This window comes from Gracilinanus agilis, chromosome 2, assembly GCF_016433145.1.
Source record: "Gracilinanus agilis isolate LMUSP501 chromosome 2, AgileGrace, whole genome shotgun sequence".
Lineage (NCBI taxonomy): Eukaryota > Metazoa > Chordata > Mammalia > Didelphimorphia > Didelphidae > Gracilinanus > Gracilinanus agilis.
Window position 1 is genome coordinate 468,470,822 of NC_058131.1, and position 22,370 is coordinate 468,493,191.

General features: G+C 35.5%; 1 protein-coding gene across 1 annotated transcript in view; it reads right to left on the bottom strand.

The window, feature by feature from the left end:
• LRRC9 (leucine rich repeat containing 9) overlaps positions 1–22,370 on the bottom strand; it is a 101,844-nt gene that overhangs the window by 11,864 nt on the left and 67,610 nt on the right. Inside the window, 7 exon segments of the mRNA XM_044659962.1 lie at positions 285–425; positions 8,857–8,925; positions 10,542–10,759; positions 12,589–12,725; positions 16,446–16,585; positions 18,574–18,682; positions 20,026–20,156. Of these exon segments, the coding sequence (XP_044515897.1) occupies positions 285–425; positions 8,857–8,925; positions 10,542–10,759; positions 12,589–12,725; positions 16,446–16,585; positions 18,574–18,682; positions 20,026–20,156 (945 nt within the window).

Genomic DNA, 22,370 nt, shown 5'->3' on the forward strand with positions numbered 1-22,370 from the left:
ATTTCTTACCTCTTACAATCACCTTTCACTGGGAAAATAGCAAACAAAAGCAAGTAGATTGGCTAAAGTTAAATCACATGTCACCAGAAATGATCGAACTATGTTCAATAGCAACTAAATAAATATTAGTAAAGAAACTATAAAGCCGGTCTTAAACATAATTAAAACATTTGTTAAGAAGGTGTTGGTATTATAGTATGTGTTTGATAAGCATTTTTCAAACTTTCATTTTATAATGGTTTATACTTTTAAATAAAAAATGTGAAAATAATAATAATCATTACTGAATTTTTCCTTGTTTGGGGTTCAGAGAAGTGAAATTCAGCTCTTGCTCTGTCATCGTAATTTACAGCGATTCCATCTAACATTTGTAAGTTAGGCAATCGATATATCAGCATATGTCGATGTGAAACTTTACGAGAAATCTGAGGAAAAGTAAAATGACAAGTAATCATTTAGAATCATTTTCAGTTAAAAATGCAATCATATTAGAGAAGCAGATTTTTCCTAGGCATCAATAAATGAAAACTAGTTAACATGTTTTCCAAATGTAAGAAGCTTATTAAAAGTTTATTGAGTTGAACAGTTTAATTTTCAGTTCAATTCTCAAACTTCTTTTACGCTATTTGAAAAAATTAATTTCTGAAAATGTCATTGAAGTTGCCATTCAGAGTCCTGGGCTCTCTTGGAAACATCTGTTTTGTTAAGGATAGGGCTTATCAATTTGCTGTAAACCACCCTTCACTCTCACCTTGCTCAATCTTCCTTCTCACCCTGCTTGGGGAGCCTCATGGTGGTGACTAGAAAAAAGAATCAGCAGTATGGGGGGGGGGACTGTGCTCAAAGGGAAAAGGATGAGAAGACAATGGCGGTCTTGCTCTGGATAGAACTGGCTGTTTATTCCATTTAGACAGCTTTGATGCAAGAAAAGCCAAGGTCATCAGCAATCATAGGTGTTTGCCAACAACCAGGCAGTGAGATTATCAAACCTACTAAGTTCTCGCTTACACCAGATCCTTCAATCCAGCTTGAGTGACTTGAATGAGCCAAGACCCTAAATCCATAGTTCCTCCAGCTGCAACTGATGACCAGCCCTACAGAAATATCTAGAGGAACACCATGGGAAAAACAAGGGCACAGACTGTGTATATCCTAGAACTCCCTGGTCTTGATTCTGTGTGTATGTGTGTGTGTGTGGAGGGGATTTGGATCAAGGAATAGCAATTATTATGTACCAGATATTTAAATATTTTATTTATGGATTATGCTCCAATTATGATAAGCTATTTTTTTTACTGTTGGATAAGAATACTGCATATATCATACCAGCATGTATATATATCTGCTTTTAGGGAAAACGAATTCCATTTATGTCAATGTCATGTGACTAGGACTTATTGATAATACAACTTAGCTAAAAAGAAATTGGAATGAACCAATGATTATAGGCTCTGAGCTGATGTTGCTTGGAAATAATAACTGCAAATCCACAAACCCCTACAAAAAGTGGCTTTCCTCACAGAGGAGGCACCAAGGGATGGCAGATCTGCTACCTCTCTACTATAGAGAGCATGGCTTTAATGAAGCACTTCCACCCCAGGAAAGGTGTACACAAATGGCCACGCTGAATATGGCACTCTTTGGTCCTCTGTCCTAGAACTCAAGCAAATCTGTTCCCATAGGTAACACGCTTGCTATCATTTTAAACCTTTTTCTTACTCACTCTTTTGATCTCATGGCTTTCACTGAGACTTGGCTCCCTCCTGATGGCAAAGTCTTCCTCATGGCCCTTCCTAGCTATGTACTTTTACTACAGCTAGTAGTACACACTAGTTGAGTGGGGGAGTTGTAGTATTCCCTGTTTTCTTTTTCCATCTTTCTCTGTTTTACAATTTTTAACCCAGTTCTTAGTCTTCTCTATGACCTTAATTCCTCTTCCCCGCAGTTATCCCAGGCCATTGGTCTTGCTTTGGCTACACTCTCCTCAATGCCCTGTCTTGGCTCCTGGGTGAACCAGTTCAACTCAATATTATCTTCTTCCCGTAAGCTTTTTTGCCCTTTCAACCAGTTGCTGATCATGCTTTGCCAAGTCCCAGCCTTGGACTACTCCTACTCTCTGCCACCTTCATTTCTATTCATCTGCTACTGAAAAGAGTTGGAAAACATGAAACTAATGCTGACTGGGTCCACTGAAAATTTATATCATATAATTTCAGCTAGACTCTTATTGTTGAGCAAGCTCTACACACCTCCTTAATTGACTCATTACCCTACTTGCTACAGTAGTTTTTCTAAACCTTTCCATCTCTCTTCAAACCTCCCATGTTATTCTCTTCCCCACTTCCTCTCAGCTGAGTACCTTGCCTCATATTTTATTGAAAAAAAATTGAGGCCATTCATTGAGAGCTCATTCTTTTTCCTTTCTTCTTGTTTCACGTCACTTGGATAGCTATTCCCACTATCTCCTCTATCAATCTCACATGAAGAGATGGCTCTGCCCCTTGCAAAAGGCTAAACATCTATAAACCACACTCACATTTTTTCAATCTTTAAAAATCCTTCATTGCTATTCCTGTTCAATATTATCCCAATTTCTTCCTTTTTGCAATTAAGATCCTTGAGAAAGCTATCTATACTTGCTGACTTCACTTCTTTTCCTCTCTTTCTCTTCCTAAGTCTAACTTCTGGCCTCATTGATTGTTTGAATGAAACTACTCTTTCCAAAGTTACCAAATGATCTTTTAATTGACAAATCTAATAACCTTTTTTCTCTACTTTCATACTTGATCTTTCATGTCTCTGTAGTTTTTGGCAGTGTTGATCCCCCTTTTCTCCTAGAAACTGTCTAGGTTTTTGTGACACTTTCTCTCCTTTTTAGTAATGCTACCACCATCCTTTCAGTTACTTAGGCTTGAACCTAGCTGTCATCATGGATGTCTCACTCTCACTCACCCAATACTTGTCCTTCCCAATCCCCCATAACTAATCTGTTTCCAGGTTCTACTGATTCTTTCTTTGTAACTATTTCTCTCCCTCTATCCATCCTTCTCTCTCTCTCTCTCTCTCTCTCTCTCTCTCTCTCTCTCTCTCTCCCCATCCATCTTTCTTTTTTTAAAATTAAAAAAATCTTAATAAATTTCCACATAAGTTTTCTTTCTTTTGACACAGTTGATGCTCTGGTGTAGGCCCTCCTCACCTCATGCTTAGACTACTACACTAGCCTTTTGGCTATTCTCCCTGATTCAAGTTTCTCTTCTCTCCAGGCTATGCTCTACTTGGCCAAAGCAATCTTTTGACAGTTTAAGTTATGTCACTTCCCCTGTTCTCACTCCCCACTCAATAAATCCCACTGGCTAACTGCTTTCAGGATTAAATATGAATTCCTTTTGTCTTTTAAAGTCCTGCTTCCCATGATTCCTGCCTCCTTCCTATGTTACTTCTTACACTTCACCCTTCCATATAATCCATAATATAGTGTATCTTCTGTTTCTCTTTTAAGACACTCTGTCTCTTGACTCTGTATTTTCTTTCTCTTTTTTAAACCCTTACATTCTGTCTTAAGAGTACTGGTTCTAAGACAAAAGAACAGTAAGGGCTAGGCAAAATTGGGGTTCAGTGAAATGCATCACACATTTGGGAAGTTTCTGAGGTCAGATTTGAATCCAGGTCCTTCTGACTCCAGGCCTGGTGCTACCTATTTGCTTAGTATTTTCACTGACTGAAAATGCTATCCTTGCATGAAAGCCTTCTCCTCCTCTCTCTGTCTCTTGGCTTTTCTGGTATCCTTTAAATGTAGTCTAAAATTCCACTTTCTGCAAGAAGTCTTTCTCTGGCTCCCTTAATACCAGAGCCTTCCTTTTCTGATCACTTCTAATTTCTTCTTACATTTCTTGTTTTTCTTTCCTCTTGAGAATAACAGCTTCTTGAGGGATGGTACATTTTTGCCTTTTTTTTGAGTCCTCACTGCTTAGCACAATTCTTAGCAAAAGAGTAAGCACTTCAATGCTTCTTAACTTGTTTTAACTTCTTGAATTACACCATTTGGTGATTAAATTGTAAGCAGGTTGTGTTTCAAAAGTTCATTTGTAAACAGGCTTTTCAGGACTCAAAGTATTTTTTCCAAATGGTGACTAGATGCTCAAGCTAGCCCACAAATGCCTATTTAATTTGTAATATTCTATACTTTCCTATTATTAACCTGAGTTCTAGGGTCCCAGGAGCAGTGAGCTATGTGTTGAAAGAAGGAAAAAGAGAAAAGGAAGATTTCTCACTATTTCTTGCATTTGGTTTGCAAGCATAGGAAATTTGTGCATCCCTTTCTCTAACTCTCTTCCATGGTGAGTGTTCTTACCATGTTTTAAGTACTCCTAATACATACTCTACTCAAATTTGTTCTTTATCCTTAGAAGGATTTCTTGTTTCAAAATTTAACTATATCTCTTATCTGATGAAAAGTCTTACTCCTTCAGACAAAAGGCTTTTAACTAACTGTTAGAAGCAACATACCTGAACTAATTAGAGTGATGGCCAATTCACTTCTCAAAAATACTTGAATTTTTAACAAAATTAATATTTAAAAGCATAAATCACTATAAATCAGTAAAATTACAGGGAGTACTAAGAGTGAAGTGGAGAAAAATCAGGCATTGTCAAGGAAAATATTTTTGGATAAGTTTTTTCCTTCATCTGGAAAAAAAAGAGCTTTGACTCTCATGGTCATCTGTCCTAAGTCTATCTCACCCTGGTTCTCACCTTCCCTCATTCCCTAGATAATACACACAGATGGGAGTGACTCCCATTACACTAGCAGCTCAGCTTCAACATGGTGGTGATAGAAGTTGGGGGGAGGCCATTTGTATATCTGGTCATTTTAAATAGAATGTTTGATCCAATAACTTTTTCCTGAGAGAAAAAAACCCCATAGTCATGGAAAAGCAAATTATTGTACATGATTTTATGGTGGTCAGGGTGAAGGGTTTACTATCTTTAGAAGGAGAAAGTACACCTATGCTACTCTAGAGTTAATTTAAAGATGTAAGAAGACAAATCAAATCTACTCTTGGTAAAGACAAGCAACTAATAGCTTGCCTTTAAAAATTATTTTAACACTATGCCATCCCAAACTTTGAAGCATTATGGGATGAAGTATAACTAAAGGACAATGGACACGGAAGAAAGTGATATCGATATGGATTCAACATATAAAACAAGACACAGATTTTTGGGTGATGACAATTTGGGACTTTGTTTTGTCTGACCATACATATTTGTTAGAAAGATTTTTATTTTATGTTGGGGAAAGGTGAGAGGGAAAGAAAATAAATGCTTGTTAATTGAAAAATAAAATAAATTTAAAAAGTGTCATATGACTTCTACTTAGCCTTGGAAGGTAAAAGATTAAACAATGATGGATAACAATGGAAAGTTTATTAAGAATATTGATTTAAAACACATAAATTATTCTATGTGCATTATATAAAAGTTAATAACTACTGAATAATCAATATTTATAATTTTTATGTTTAGAGCATTTTTAATGAAAAATTAAAAGACAGTGGGTAGGCATTTACAAATGATTTTCAATACTATACCCCATCTTTAGGATCACACTGACCAAAAGAGTACAGAATCCTGCTGTGTATGTTGCTTTATTACCACACCAAAAACTGACTTATCCTATTATTTTAATGAGTCTTTTCCCATCAAGAATGTCTAAATTCTTGTTTCTTCTCACAGAATTCTATTTGTAGAAAGAATATTACAAATGAAACCTTACACCCAAGGTCACAATATCCACCCCATCATTTGTCTGACGGCAACTACTAGGATTACAAATACAGTGTTGTAGAAATTATCAGTTTAAAGCAATATGTATATGTATAAGCATATATGTAAATATATTATATATCTTGTATATATATGCGCTTATACATATATATAAAATNTTTATAATTTTTATGTTTAGGGCATTTTTAATGAAAAATTAAAAGACAGTGGGTAGGCATTTACAAATGATTTTCAATACTATACCCCATCTTTAGGATCACACTGACCAAAAGAGTACAGAATCCTGCTGTGTATGTTGCTTTATTACCACACCAAAAACTGACTTATCCTATTATTTTAATGAGTCTTTTCCCATCAAGAATGTCTAAATTCTTGTTTCTTCTCACAGAATTCTATTTGTAGAAAGAATATTACAAATGAAACCTTACACCCAAGGTCACAATATCCACCCCATCATTTGTCTGACGGCAACTACTAGGATTACAAATACAGTGTTGTAGAAATTATCAGTTTAAAGCAATATGTATATGTATAAGCATATATGTAAATATATTATATATCTTGTATATATATGTGTATATATATATATATAAAATTCTTAAAAGCAGAACTTCAAATGAACACTGTGCATATCAATTTGCTCCTCATAGTAATGCATATGGTAATGAGACCCCCGTATAAATTTTCTAGAGATAAGGATAAGATTCTAAAATGAAAACCATACATGTTACTGAAAAAAATTTTATCTGCTTAAAAAACAAAGTTTAACACTTAGAAGTGTTGGTCATAAGGTATTGGTTATAAGATAATATATTATTAGATATAAAATAATAATGGTGAGAGCAGTACCTTAAAATATTTAGATTTAAGGATTTTATGTATTCTAAATTCATTTCAGCAAAAATATATTCTCCTTGGAAATTGGCAAGATTTATGGTTAAAGTGGACCACTTTCTTGGAGGAAGGTAACACGCAGAAAATTCTAGTTTCAAATAATTTGTCAGCTTGTCAAATTAGATGGATGAGGGAAAATCTACATTTTTGTAGGGCTTATATCCATTTTTTTTACTTCTTTAAAGTTTATTGAAAAAGATAATTCATCTCAATTCTTCTTCAATTGACTATAAGAGGTAATACTTTTGTTATTTTATAAACATATACGTAGATTGATTGCTCTGGTGAACTCTATCTACAAAAGTGTTGTATTTATTGATTTTAATATATTTGCTAATATATCAAAAAACACTGAGCATTTCAAATGGTTTCCATAGTTAAAAGAATATTTTTCCACTTGTATAAAAATACACATATTTATAAAACAGCTTAATTAAAATTTAGTAATGTTATTTTCAAGTAAATGAAGGTGAGAAATTTAAATAATTGATTTTAAATAGTTCCCCAATATAACCTTGCTGAATTAAGGTATCTTATATCCAATTTAGAGCTAGAAGAGACCAGGGTGAGGTGTGTGTGTGGGAAGAGTCCATCAAATTCAACCTCTTCATTTTGCAGATGAGGAAACTGAGCTACAGAGAGAATAAGTAGCCTGTCTGGGAATACAGCATTAATAAATGACTGAGGAAGGACTTGAATTCAGGTCCTCCTGACTCCAAGTCCAATGCCTTATTGATTATGGCAGGGCATTTCTTGATAATGATAGCAGATAAGTGCTGCAGCAGATAGTATACCATTTTACAGATGAGACCACTGAACCTGAAAAAGGTTAAGTGACTTGCTCATAAAGTCATGTACCTAAGCAAAGTGTCTGAAGCAAGATTCAAACTCATTTTTTTTTGGCATTAAGTCCAATACTCTATCCACCAGGACATCTAATATGTTATTATTATTATTCTGCTGTTTTGGTTGTATCTGATTCTTTATGACCTCATTTGGGATTTTCTTGACAAAGATCTTGGAGTAATTTGCCATTTCTTTCTCCAGCTCATTTTACGGATGAGGAAACTGAGGCATACAAGGTGAAGTGACTTGCCCAGGTTACTGAGTGTCTGAGGCTGGATTTGAACTCGGAAAGATGAGTTTTCCTGACTTCAGGCCCACCTAGCTGGTCCTAGGACACCTAGTTACCTTCCACCAAAATTGCCTAATAAATTAAAATGTAAACCCCAATTATTCTTAACAGTAGGGCTGACCAGCAGCAAGATTCTCTTTGGTGCACTGGCCTTATCTGTCCATTCATTTCCTAACCTTCCTTGCTTACATAAGGGGGCCAGAACATATGGGATGACCTGTGTGGAGCAGAGATGAGTCAAGCTCTTCCTGGCCATTTCTGAGCATAACCATCTCGTGCTCTTGGTGATGACAACAGGGGGAAATGGCTGTGCCAAAGAGAACCGACTCCTGGGCCAGGAGCTACCTAGTCTGCCTAGAAGGAGAGATAACTTCCTCCTGTACTGTTTTCTTCTATCTCCTAAACCTTTGGCTTAAGACTGGCAATTCTGCCTTGAACTTCTGGGTGGGAGGTGGGATTTCTTCTCTTCTTCCCCAACAGCTTTGGTGGTTGCTGGCCCATGGCAAAGAGCACATGTGTTATTGCATCTGGACCTAAAGCTCCTAGCTGGCTTTTCTGTTTTGTGTTTCTTTCCTTGAGCAAAGGTAACTGAATAGCAACTTTTGAGATAGACATTTCCAGTTTTGAAAGTTTTTCTAGGACTGAAGTTGGTTTGCATGTGGGGGTCACCGCAAGAGCCTTCTTAGTAGGAGAGAGGATCCTAGTCCTCTAATCTCAGGAAATCTGTTTTACATTTCTTTCAGGTATTTAGTATCTTTATTTCTCCTTTTATTCCTCCACTGCCCCACGAATAATTGTTCTGTGAGTTATATATATCTTCCTATGAATTTAAGTCCAGGAGATATTTACATTTAAATATTATCTCTAATTGAGGAATGAAAGGCTCAGTTAAAGTCCTTTCTGGAATCTTCAAATAGTTGGGGAGGTATTTTGGGGAAGTCAAGGAGACCCTTCTTGCTGTTACTGAATTTAACTGTAAACTTTTAAAGATGCTCTGGGCTGGATTAATTAACGTCAAAAAAGAAAGTGAATATACTCACTGGATTGCCATATATTGTAAGCTCTCTGAGGGAAGGAATAAACTCAAGCTTTTCCAATTCTATCAAATCCTATTAAAAAAATGAACAAATTACCATTTGCCTAGCTTCAACATTTTCAAATATAAGACAATGAGAACTAATTATAGCCTCAGTTTAGAAACCTTGACACAGATACATTGTATGAATGTGAGACTCAATAGAAATTAGAATTTTTAGACATAGAGGTTTGTAACTTTTTTTTTTTTAGCAGTGGAGGATATAGTTAGAAGGGAATTTTGAAATTATTTATTCCTAGATTCTCATTTGTTCAGTTGTTTCAGTCATGTCTGACTCTTTGTGACTCCATTTGGTGTTTTCCTGTCAAAGTTACTAGATTGGTTTGCTATTTTCTTCTCCAGTTCATTTTATAGATGAGGAAACTAAGGCAAACAGAGTTAAGTGACTTGCCCAGCGTAACACAATTGGTGACCGTCTGACTAAGGGTTTGAACTCATGTCTAACTACCTCCAGTCTATCCAACTACAATACTTTGCTATACAGATGTACATTTACAGATAGGGAAACTGAAGTATAGAAAGGTTATGTGACTTGCTTAAGCAAGCTAGGTGATAGCAGATTTGGGACTAAAATCCAGGGTTCTTGGTTCCTACTTAAGGAGTCTTTTCATTACTCAAATGCCAAAAAAGTAAATTTTATTTATATACTCATGTTTATGATTTATATATTTACTTATGCCTTAATATTTTCCTTCATATTCACTGACCAGTTTGGGAGAGAAGAAAACTCTTCCCATGCATACCCCCCCTTTTTTTTTTGGACTGTGTATATGTATCATCCAAAAATAAAACTCCCTAAACTATATATGTTAGTCGTACAAGCTTGCCAAATAAAATATTTCTTTTTTTTTTTTTTTTTAACCCTTACTTTCCATCTTGGAATCAGTACTCTGTATTGGTTCCAAGGCTGAAGAGTAGTGAGGGCTAGGCAATGGGGTTAAGTGACTTGCCCAGGGTCACTCAGCTGGGAAGTGTCTGAGGCCAGATTTGAACCTAGCACCTCCTGTCTCTAGGCCTGACTCTCAATCCACTGAACCATCTAACTGCCCTCAAAATAAAATATTTCTGTGTAAGCTAGTTGAGGCACAGACAAATGTGGTGAATGTAGGAGACAACAGATATTACTGCAACTTTGGACAACTCTTGGAACTAAGAAGAGTCCTTCCCCTCCCCCACATGACTTAATTGCATTATTCAACTTGACTGATTTCATTGCCAGAAATATATCATCAGAAACCAAAAAAGGATGAGTGGGCCACTTAGCAGAAGTCCATATTCTTCACAGGGATCCCTGTAATGTTGGAGAAGGGTGAGACATGCTGGGTGAACTTCCAGAGGGAAGGTTTAAAGGAAGATGATATGGTAAGGAAAGGATGGATTTCAGCCTGTATAATTGGATGGAGTGTAACCACAAGGATAAGGTCAAAGATTCATTATAGTATTAAAGCTTGTGCATAACAGAGTATTTATTTACATGGAATAAAACATAAGCACACTTCAGGTAACCAAAAATGCAACACTGGCAAAATTCTCATTACAAAGTTCCCCTTGGAGTTCCTATATGGGAAAGTTCCTTTAGAATGGGAAATTCACATCATGAGGTAAGATTTAAAAGAAAATATCTGATACCTGAATTTTGTTATATCCTAGGTACAGTTTTTCTAATTTTACCAAAGGCTGCATATTGGTCAGTTCTCGTAGTCTGTTTTCTTCCAAATGAAGTGCCACAAGAGCACTCGGCTTAACAAAGGCACTCTCACTGATAGCTCTGATGCGGTTGTGGTCCAGTACCAATTCTTGAAGGGCTGGCAAATTGTCAAGTCCTTCAACTTGACTAATTTCATTGCCTGCAAGAAGATCAAATGGGAATAAAGTGTCAGTGGGGTTTCTCAAATTGCTCTCATCTTTCTTTGTTTAGGTATTTTCTTTTTTTTTTAAACTTTTACCTTCTGCCTTAGAATTAATATTAAGTATGGGTTCTGAGGTAGAAGAGTGTTAAGGAATAGGCAATTGGGATTCAGTGATTTGCCCACAGTCACATAGCTAGGAAGTGTCTGAGGCTAGATTTGAACCCAGAACATCCCCCCCCCTCCCCAGGCATGGCTGTCTATTCTCTGAGCCACCTACTTACCCTCACAGGTATTCTTAAAAATTCGAAATTACAGCCCAAGACAATGAACAAAGCAAACATAAATCATAAAGTAAGGATGTACACAAAAAAGAGAAAAATGGTCTAAGATATTTTCCAGCAGTCAATATTGACTTGGGCATAGTACAGAGATGGCATGGGTACTGTATTAGATAGGGAAATTCCCTTCCCCCTTTCTGTCCTTGTGACTCCCAAGTCAAAGAACATCAGATAGCTACTATAAAGACTATTGTCCTCGAATTGTCCTTTAGGTTGAGATAGAAGAAGAGATACACCTCTAGGCCACACCTTGATAGCCTAAGCCCTGAGGGTCTCTGGTAGACCCTTCACCCCACAGAATACCTAAGTGCTTAGGACTCTAGTCAAGTCCACACCATGACATAACCTCACTTACACACTATTGTAAAGAATATAAAATCCCTGAATTGAAGCATTCAGGAAGCAACTCCTATAGTTCCACTCATGCTACCCTGCCATGTCTTGGAGAACAACCCCCCCCAGAGTTGTTCCACTCATACGGTCTTTCAGGCAAATAATTCTATGTAATCAATTTCTCTTTTTTACTTTTAAACTAAATTTTGGAGTCCTCTCATTCTTGAGAAAGATATCCTTCCCAAACCCAGGGGTTCTTCTCCCCCATATCAAATATTATAAAAATGATTAGTTTTTAAAACTCCCTTGACAACAGTCTTAGAGTGAGTCTCAGTCATGGTTGCAAAGAGCCAGAATGATAGATAATTTAATTGTTTACTAACAATAGTTATGAATAGAGTCCAAGACTGAAGGTAAGGGTATTTTTTTTAATGTCATACAATCAAAGTTGCTTTTTATGATCCTTTCTATCCCTCATTTTGTCAAGTATTCTTTTCCTAATCTATGGCTACAAAAGGTATTTAACTCTGCTGTCTTAGTTTTCTTTTGACATGATCTTATAAATCTAAAGGCCTTATCCATTTGGAGTTTCTTGTGATGCTGCTTTTACAAACCTAATTTTTGTCAAATTACTTTCCAGTTTTCCTAGTGGTTTCTGTCAAATAGTATCTCTCCCAACCAGTACTTGGGATCCTTAGGTTTATTAAACTCCATGCTATGTTTTTTGCTTCTGGATCTTATTTATCTAACTTGCTTCACCAATTAGTTTTTCTCTTTTGAACTAGTAACACTTTTGATGGTTACTGTGTCATAGAATATAATGAAGTGTGATACAACTAGGTATTACAGGAATGAGTTCTTTTGTCCCCACTTGTCCCTCCTCTACCCCATCATTTCCCTTGAGATTCTTTGCCTTTTATTCCTCCACCTGAATTTTGTAATTATTTTGTCTAGTTGTATTATCACTTGGTGTTATGGCAATGAAGATGTAAATGAACTTAGTACCATCTTGACCACCTGGCTTTTTAGTTTAATATCTTTCATAACCAAATCTCTAATTTTTTTGAAAACCATATGTTAGGAATATCAATCAAGAATGCCAAATCAGACTAATATGCTAATAAAATGTTTCACATTATCAGTTCTATTACTTACCCTGGAGAAAGAGAAATTTTAAATTTCTTAGTCTGTTGAGCTGCAATTGCACCAAATTACAAATTCCATTGTATCCCAAATGAAGAACTTCTAAACTCTGCATTATTGGAGGCAAATGCTCAGTAAGACTGGAATCCCTGAAAAGTATAAATATGTATGAGCCCTGGGCCATAATTTCAGATGCAATGTCTCATCAACAGACCAAATTCTTACATATGCTTAATGCAAATTGATTTTTTTATAATTGAATTGTTTTAAAATTCAGAATGTTCTCTTTAATAAACAGATATAGATAACAGCATGCTTTAGTGGCTAGACAGTAACCTTCCAGCTCAGGGAGATTCATATTTGGATCCTACCTTGGATTCTTAGTAACCTTTGTGACTCTGGAGTTTCCACAGCGAGAGTTTCCTACACCAATAAAATTAAAGGTGCAAACCAAGGAAGATTAGGCCTATATATATATAGGCCTAATCTTCCTTGGTATATATACATATATTCAACTAAAAGATCATTGTACAGAATATAATTTAAATACAAGAATAAATTTATTAATGAAGCTAGAGTAAAAAAAAATCCTACTTATAGCTAGGAATGGTGACACATGTCTCCAATCCTAGTTATCAGAAGGAAGCTTGAGGTTGAAATCTTGACTCTGAAAGCTCTAAGTTCTAAGCTGCAATGGGCTATATGAACTGGATGTCTATACAAAGCATGGCCTCAACAGGGTGGCCTTCAGGATCCAGAGGTCATAGAGATAAACCAGGTAGGAAAAGAATAGGTTGACATTCCCATGCTAATTGGTATTGAGATTGGATGAATTAGATGAACCAGTGTATAGCCTCTGAACTTCCAGTCTGGGTGAAATAGGTAGACACAATATTTGGAAGGGGAAAAAAAATTCTACTTGCAGTCTTTTGAATTTGCTATGTGCCAGTAAAATTTACTTTGAATCTTATTCTTATAAAAATATATGGTAGTATACAATAAAATCCACACTGTTTTACTTAAATATCAAATATATCTTCCTCAGAAATCCTGGACTAGTTACATGAAAAATGAGTCATTCTGAGTGGAAAAGATAGAGGAAACTTGCATAAAGTATTAAATTCTTCCTAATCTGACAGATTAATGCAATAAAATCCAAAACAGAAGAAATTTTATAACATTTAGTGAAATCCCAATAACAGTTAAAATCATAAGCCCTATATGCCTCAGGTTAAGACACTGCATCATATATTAATTTGCTCTTAAAATTTTAAATTTAAAATTGAAATTAAAAAAAACTTTGTGAGAAAGACGAATTCCATATTTATCCCATCAGCCAAATGCTTTTCATATAATAAACACTTAATAAACATTAGCTGAAATACTATGATTTTTAAATTACTGGCATAAAATTCATTTTCAAACTCAAGATGAACAAGGATACTAAGAAGTATAATGGTTTTAAAACTGTATTGCTAAAGTAAATAAACTGGAGAGCTATTAAAGACAGCAATAAGGACTAAAAAAAATACAAATGTAGTTGCCAACGTATAAACAGATTATATACCAAAACATTGAGTTGAGTGTTTAGGATTCAACCATTTTCCTATGGAAACAGCATTATAAATCATAGTAAGTTATCAAGTCAATTAACAAGAGCCAACTTAGTCAACAATATGGGTACAGTGGGGTACAACAATGTGGGTAATGCTGCTAATAATTTTGGGCCCTTTAGTTTTGTGCCTCCTAAGCCCAAGGGGAAGGCTAGGGAACTATTTGTACTGGAAGCTGGGAGAGGGGGTTGAGGCAAAGACATCAGCATTTGTGTGGATCTCTAACAATGAGAGAAAGAAGTAGCAGCGGCTCTAGCAAGAACACTGGGGAATAGTTCTTGTGTCTGAAAACTGAAGCTGTAGCAAATGTTCCTTAACATGAATCATCAATAACATGGGAATAATCTTGAATCTGAAATTGGTAAATGCCAGAGAATATTATTCAAGTACTAGTAAGAAGAAACACTAGAAGGATTATTCCATTATTAAATAAGGGGCTTTTATTAGTCATTTGGGAAATAAAACATGGTAGGTAACAGGGATAAGGTCTCAAAAATCTGTAACAATGGGTTGAATCTAATGAGATTAAATTTAAATGACAAATATGTAGGGTAAAATCTTATGCTTAGGTTAGAAACATTAGGAAAGAGGACTTCTGTTTAGTTAAAGCTCATATGAGAAAGACCTGAGAAGATTTTGGTAGGCTTAAGAAGCTCAGTGAGTTTAATGAAGCAGCTAAAAAAATTAATGAGTTCTTGGGCTTCACTAAAGGAGGCTTTGTGTACACAAGGAGAGTCAGTTGTCTTGTGCAATTCCCTGGTTAGATCATATCTGGAATGCTGGATACATTTCTGGGTGGTATATTTTTAGGAAGGACTAATTGTTCCAAAACACTTATAGAGGGTGTTATTAAGGATGATAAAGGAATTCAAAAGTGTGATATGCAAAGAGTGATTAAAATTGCCCCATTTAATCTGGAGAGGAAAAAACCTCAGGGGCACATGATTATTGGCTTCAAATAAATAATGGGCTCTTTTGTAGCCAGAGGAATAGAACTGCTTTGCTTGCCTCCAGAGCCTAGAGGGTAGAAGTAAGTGGCTGGAAGTTATAGGGAAGGAGACTAGATGAAGATGAGAAACAACTTCTTAAAAAACATAAAACTTTTTAAAAGTGGAATGAGTCCCTTTAGTAGTTAGTGAGTTCCTTATCACTGGAGGTCTTCAAGTGGAGGCTGCATAAATTCTTGACAAGGATGCAAAAAAGGGATTACTACTATGGCCTCTACTGGACAGTCTTGAGGTCCCTTCCAATTCTGAGATTCTACAATTACAGAAGATAGACTCAAAATATATTGAATACATAGACTCACTATGGAGAGGCTGATTTCCGTAGTTTTGCTTGAGAATAGTGTGATAATTGGATTAAGTCTACACTGCCCATCTTTAGATTTAATCACCAAAGGTGAGAGCACCTTCCAATTCTGGGAGGTCCTAAACCATGTGTGCTAGAGTGAGTAACCAATTAGAATTGAGGCACTGCCCCTACGCTTTCTATGAGAAAGCATCTATTGTGATTGGACACGCAGGTTAAGGGAAGGCACTGGAAGTGATATATATATATATGTGACCCCTTTGAAAGAGGAGGGAGAGTGAGGCTGCCACTGGTGTGGTGAAGGAGACCTGAGGGAGCTTTGCTGGTTCGTGACCAAGACTATTCCATGTGGTGAGTTTAAAGATTGAATCTTCCTGAACTTCTATTGGGAAACCTCCTTTTATAGACTCTGTGAGTGGAGTTTGCTCCATTCACCTCCGGGCCTCAGGTCCTTTAACTCTTGGCTGAGGGTTAAGATATATTTGGACTAATCAGTGAGATAGATTCTTAATGTCTTTCTCTCTCTCTCTTCTCTCATGTAAATACATTTACATAAAAGTCAATTTTGAATTGAGATTATTTTTAATTGAGAATTGATAATAGTTCAGTCCTCTGGCGACCACCTTTAATATATTGAACCTGTAAAACCCCTTTTTCTCCATTACAATAGGAAGTTATGAATGAATGAATTGGTGTAGGAAAATGCAGTTCTAAATAACAGAAATTTAAACCTACAAGTATTTTATTATGTACCTTTGAATCCTTTCCACATAGAAAGCACTCAATGTACTTTTTGAATGATGATAATTTGAGGCAAAGACATTTCTTTAAAATCATATGAATTTTTAATAGCATTACTATGTATTACTGCTATATTACTTTTTTCCTATTCATTTTTTTATCTAATAGACATTATTTTTTTTAAAAAACAGGCTCATACAGCACCTGTTTCCTTTTGGTACTGCTTGTTGTCCATATCCACTGGAGGTTACCTTTTGATAGAGAAGCTGCCTATTGCTTAAGTGAGTCTGAGGCTTTATTCGGGGTATTATTGATTCTATGTGATTATAGTTGAGACACAATACCTATACAAAGCAAAACATATAAATAAAATATTACAACAAAACCACATTTTTTCCCAAGTCTGAAGCTAGCTTGCTTACCACCAAATGTAAAAAATGACAAGGTGTTCTCATTCTGAAATGTGATAATATTTTAAAATACTGGTGTTAGAATTAATGTCAATTTTTATACCAGTCATTCATTTAATTCTGAAACCATAGCTATAAGATACAGATTAAATATTTTAACCTTTCATCTCTCTGGACATTCTGCTAATCTCAGGTCATTAACATATCTGAAAAATTAAATTAGGAAGATGCAGGTAGTCAACTATGTGAATCAAAGGTAGATTAAAACCCTCAACTACCAAGAAAAAAAGATTTTGTTTATAAATCTTAGAAATAAACTATAAACACAGAAGATCCTTTATTATATTTTGACTTGCTATGATACTCTGGTCATGTCTATAAAGTATTGCCTATTATCTAAATCAAATTTAAAAAGTTCTCTTTCTTTGTCCCCATTGTTTTTTAACATTGATTGATTCTTAGTACTAACACTCTATAGTTTTATTACAACTATATAGATTTTTGTCTTTCCCTTAAAGAACTTCTGTTAATATAATTACATATTTATCTGAACAAAGGGCCAAAGGGCTGCAATGGTATGCCTTGGGGAGCTCTAAGCAGCCTTGTAAAGGGTAGGTAGTTACAGATAATTACCAAGTCCTATATATTTTATTTTGAGTATCTTTGGAATATTTGAATGTAAGTGTATCTGATATTTTTAAGATTCACAATATTTCAAATAAAATAATGAGGTAAAAACTTGCAAGATGCTAAAAAGCTGCCCAACTTTCCTATCTTGTGCCCCAACCAATTTATATTAGTAATAGATAGAATTATCCCTCTTATTAAGGTAGAAAAGACTGAACTAATATATTAGTATAATTTCCCTAGGTTTAAAACACCTTTGATCATAGCAGACCCAGGGAAGGAAGAAAGGAGACAGCTCTCTGTTCTAGGAGATTTGATTTTCTCTAACCTCAATGAAGATAATAATAGCATCAGTAATAGTTCACATTTATATGTGTTTTACAGTTTATAAAGTGATCTCCTCACAATACTGCTAATGTTTTTCTTTTACAGATGATAAACAACAACAACAACAAAAAACTGAGGCTCAGAGTTTATCTTGACTGTGTCAAATTGCTAGTAATAAGTAGAAGGACTGGGACTAGCACCAAAGTCTTTTGACTACACGTCCAGTGTTCTTTCAACAAAATCCTCCTCCTCATGTTAATGAAAACTTACATTTACATAATAGTTTTCTGTCACTGAATAATGCTTTACATTCATCACCTCTTTTGATCCTCAAAACAGCTGTGAAGCATGCAGCATAAATTGTACTTTATAGACTGAGACAGAATGAGATTAAAGGTCTTGCTGAATAAATTGTGGAGCTTTTTGCTGGGTTGTATGTGGTTGGTGCACACAGAAGATGTGAGAACAAATTAATTCTGTCCACTATTCCACTAGGTGGCTATATGCTAGAGGTTGCAATGTGTTATTCCTGGAATCAGGAAGATTCTTCTTGAGTTCAAATCTGACCTCAGACACTTTCTAGCTGTGTGACCCTGAACAAGTCACTTAACCTTGTTTGCCTCCATTTTCTCACCTCTAAAATGAGCTAGAGAAGGAAATGAAAAAACACTTGAATATCTTTGCCAAAAAAACTTCAAATGGGGTCATGAAGAGTTAGAGACGATAAATGATCGAATAACTATTCTACTGCTGATGTTTTAAAGTTCTGAAACAGATCTTACACTCAGAGAAGATTTAGAAATGAGTTTAGATAATCGACTGAAATTGTCATAGAAAGTTGCACTTGTTCATAATTAATGAGTGGTAAGATTAATTTTATGTTTAAAAAAGAAAAGTTTAGAGAAGTTTTATTCCAAAGTAACAGACTACAAAAGTTGCAACAATAATTAAAATTTTTATGAATTTACCTTCACATTAGGCAGATAGATTAAGCCACTGAATGAGGTAAGGTTGTTGTTCTGTAAATTCACATTACTTATATTTCTGAATTGATCAACTGGAATCAGATCCACGGTTCTGTATTTTGAAAAATAATTATACTTTTATAATTGGTGTTTTATCAAGGTTAAAAATTTAGTAAGGTTCATTCCTTTTGTATTTGGGCAAAGTGACCTCTTATCAAAGTCTTCATATAATTTCTCTAGTATATATGTAGTATTTAAAAATTCAATTTCATAAGTGTTACACTTTTGGCATAAATTTATCTAAACAAAAGAAAAACACACAAAGACTAAATTTATATGTAAGTGTTAGTTTCCCAGAGGATACCTTTTGTGATGTAGGTAGGGTAGGGTGGGACCAGAACTCTCCTGGATGGGATTTATTATGTAGATATAAAGCTAAATATATAGGAGATTTGTGACTTCACTTAGTATAATCTGATCTTAGAGGCATTGCTTCTAAAGATCTTTAAGCCTTAACCTGGAACCACTTTTGTGAGTATAGAAGCATTTCTACATAAAATAATAGAATTCTATTTTCCATTTTAAAAGTACTATAATAAAAAAATCATTCAGTATTAAGGTTAAACAGCAAAGTACAAATTTGGAGGAATTGCCCTCAAGATCTTGGTGTTTATCAGGCTCAGAAGACTTTTTTCAACCTCAGTTATAAAGTAAGTGGCCCTAGAGGTAGCCATTTCTATTATGTGAAAAACAGATGACTTTCATTAAATGCACATATAAAGTAATTCTCATAAAAATACAGAAATAAAATATAAATGACTGGTTATATTATTTACAAGAATATATCTACCTATAAAGACTGGATGTAAAGTTTTTTATTGTGGTATAATGAAGTTGTAGATAGAGAAGCTAAAGAAGATTAGGACTATGGAAATAGAATTATGCATACTCTCTAACTCATAGCATGCATAAAGTTTTACATTGCACCTGCTGAGAGCACTCCAATTTGTAATGATTCTTAACTGCCAGATTACTAGTGCACTGCTCTTCTTTAGTTTTCTCTCCTAAATTCTTATTTAATTCAATGAAGAAAGGAGTTTCTAAAAAGGATGCCAAAAAAGAGCTCAATCTCTTCTCTTTCCATTCTTTGAACAAAGGATAAACATAACAATTTTAATAACAATATGAAGAATCACAATTGTCAATGAAAGCAATTAGTACATTTGGAAGAACAAAGTTACCACTGCTGCTAACAATTTTAGGTGCGCCCTACATCATAGACAAAGAGATTTTTGAAACAGTGTTAGGAGAACAGAGTACTTTTTTTGTTGGCCAACTTTTAATCAGAAACAGGGAAATCTAACAAAAGTTACATTTTTAATGAATACTTTACCATAGTATCTTCTAATTTAGGCTGTATACTATACACAAATGAATATTTTAAAATTACCAGACCTGATAGTAGATGTGGTCCAATTTAATTCATGCATTTGGACGAAGCTTGAATGTCCTTGCCTTTCTGCAATCATGTCGGAGGTAAGTCTGCCACCAAATAAGTCTTTTGCATTCTCAATCTCTGGCAATTCCTAAATGAATATATTTAAAAAATTATATTCTCTTCAAGATGGCAAGTTCAGATGAATTTTAAAAGAACTATCACTGGTTGTATGTTTATTGACATCACTGAAAAAATTCAGATTCCCTTTTAAGTAATTAACCACTCAAATCCAAACAATCAAATGGGTCTGTAATTTCATTAATGTAGATATTTTCTCAATATTTACATTACATGGGAATATACTTCCCATTATGTTTCATGTTTCATGTTAAACTAATCAACTATCAACCAATCAATTAACAAGAATTTATTAATGTTAGTCACTGTGATAGGTAAAGGGGGACTACAAAAATAAAAACTAAAAACTAGTTCATATTTTTTTCAGAAGTAAATGTGATGATAAAATTTCTCCTTGGGGGCAGGGCCAAGATGACAGCATAGTAGTAGTAGCCTTCTGAATCTCCTTCCAAACTGATCATTACAAAGTGTCTCAAAAGTACAGAAATCAAAACTAGACAAGGAAAGGGGCTCTCCCACTGGACACAACTTGAAAAGGAGGAAGCAAGTGGTGATTCTCATGCTACAAGGGGGTGAAACTGCACTAATAAAAGTGCAAGCTGACCACCCCTCCCCCACACCACCTACCACACCAGTTAGAATAAGGACCAAAGGAATCTCTAAATTCTCAGGAGCTGGCTGAAAGCACCACAGACTTACCCCTGAGGGTTGTACTAAGCTGTGGCAGTGAGACCAGAGGTAGAGGGAGCAGGGAAGATAGCCTCAGGGCAAGACACTTTAATGTTCCTGCTACATAAAGAATATCACAGATCTACCTGCTCTCACTCAGGTCTCTGACAGGGAAGGGAAGATACTACCAAGGTAAAGCCCTGAGAGACAGAAGCTAAGAAAGCAATGACCACCAACATGCAGGAATTCCAATTCTCTAGTGACAAAAGGAATAAGCAATAGCAAAAAAAGCTCTTTACCTTGGAAATTTTCTATGGAGAAAAAGAGCAAAACACAGAAGCAACAGCAGGGAGTAAGAAATAAGCAAACACTTCCAAACTTTCCAAAAAAAAAAAAAAAGAAAGGAAATTGGTCACAAGCTCTGGAGGAACTCAGAAGCAAATGTAATGTATATATACGTAAATGCAAAATATATACAAAGTGAATGCAAGATAATTGGGTAGAGAGAAGAACTGGAAAAGGCCTCTTATAGGAGATGGTGTTTGAGCTATGCTTTGAAGGAAAATAGCATTTCTAAAAAATGTAGATGAAGGGGCAGCATTCTAAAAATGATGTTAAGGCACAGAGACATAAAGTGGAAAGTCAGACATGAGGATCAGCAGCACACAGGCAAATGTGGAAGAGAATGAATCACATTTATTAACACATTATATGCTAAGCACTTGGGATACAAATACAAAAGTAGGATCATCCCTACTGTCAAGGAGTTTACATTCTAAATTGGAGGGGTACAGGACAGATAGGGGAGTGGTGGCCAGGAAGGATATTTTGGTATGAGAAGTCATAGGGATAGTGAGTAAGAGTGAAAGGCAGTGGATTAATATGCTCTTTACAGTAGCAACCTACTTTTGTCTGAATTGATTATTCTCAAAGATAAAGGTGAAAAACTGGAATGGGATTAGGGGAGAGAGAGGTTTTCCTTATATGGCAACAAAGTTGATGGGCAGAAGTTGGTTGGGTTGTAATAAATGGGTCAGGGGCCTTATGCTGGTAATAAGGGTAGCAGGAGGATGGTGCTAGTTGGAAGGATGGAGTGAGCTGTATCCAGGCTGGGCTTGAAACTTGTTTATAAATGTAACAAGGAACCAACCCAGGAAACTGAATGTCAAGTGAAACTTTCACTACTAGACACCAGGCTCCTTTAAGATATCAAATTACCAGCCCCTTCCCTGCTGAGGAAGCAGCTTCCTATTGGTAAAAGTTAAGCTGATGGGAAGTGGATGTTGAATTTCCTGCCCTTCAGTAATGGAGTTGAAACTGGTCAGAACCCTTCCTGTTGCCTGTTCCTAGTTGACCTTAAATGGTAGTCGAATAATCAAATAACCACAGAATTCTCAGGGTTAAGCCCAAGGGGTTTATTGATAACAGAGAAAAGGGAACAAGACAGTTGAAAAAGGGTTAGGAAGTACTGAGATCTAAGGATGAAAGGTATATCTGCCTAAGGTTGCCAATAGGTCTTGTCTGGATGGTCTTCTGCTGACCTAGGGCAGACAGC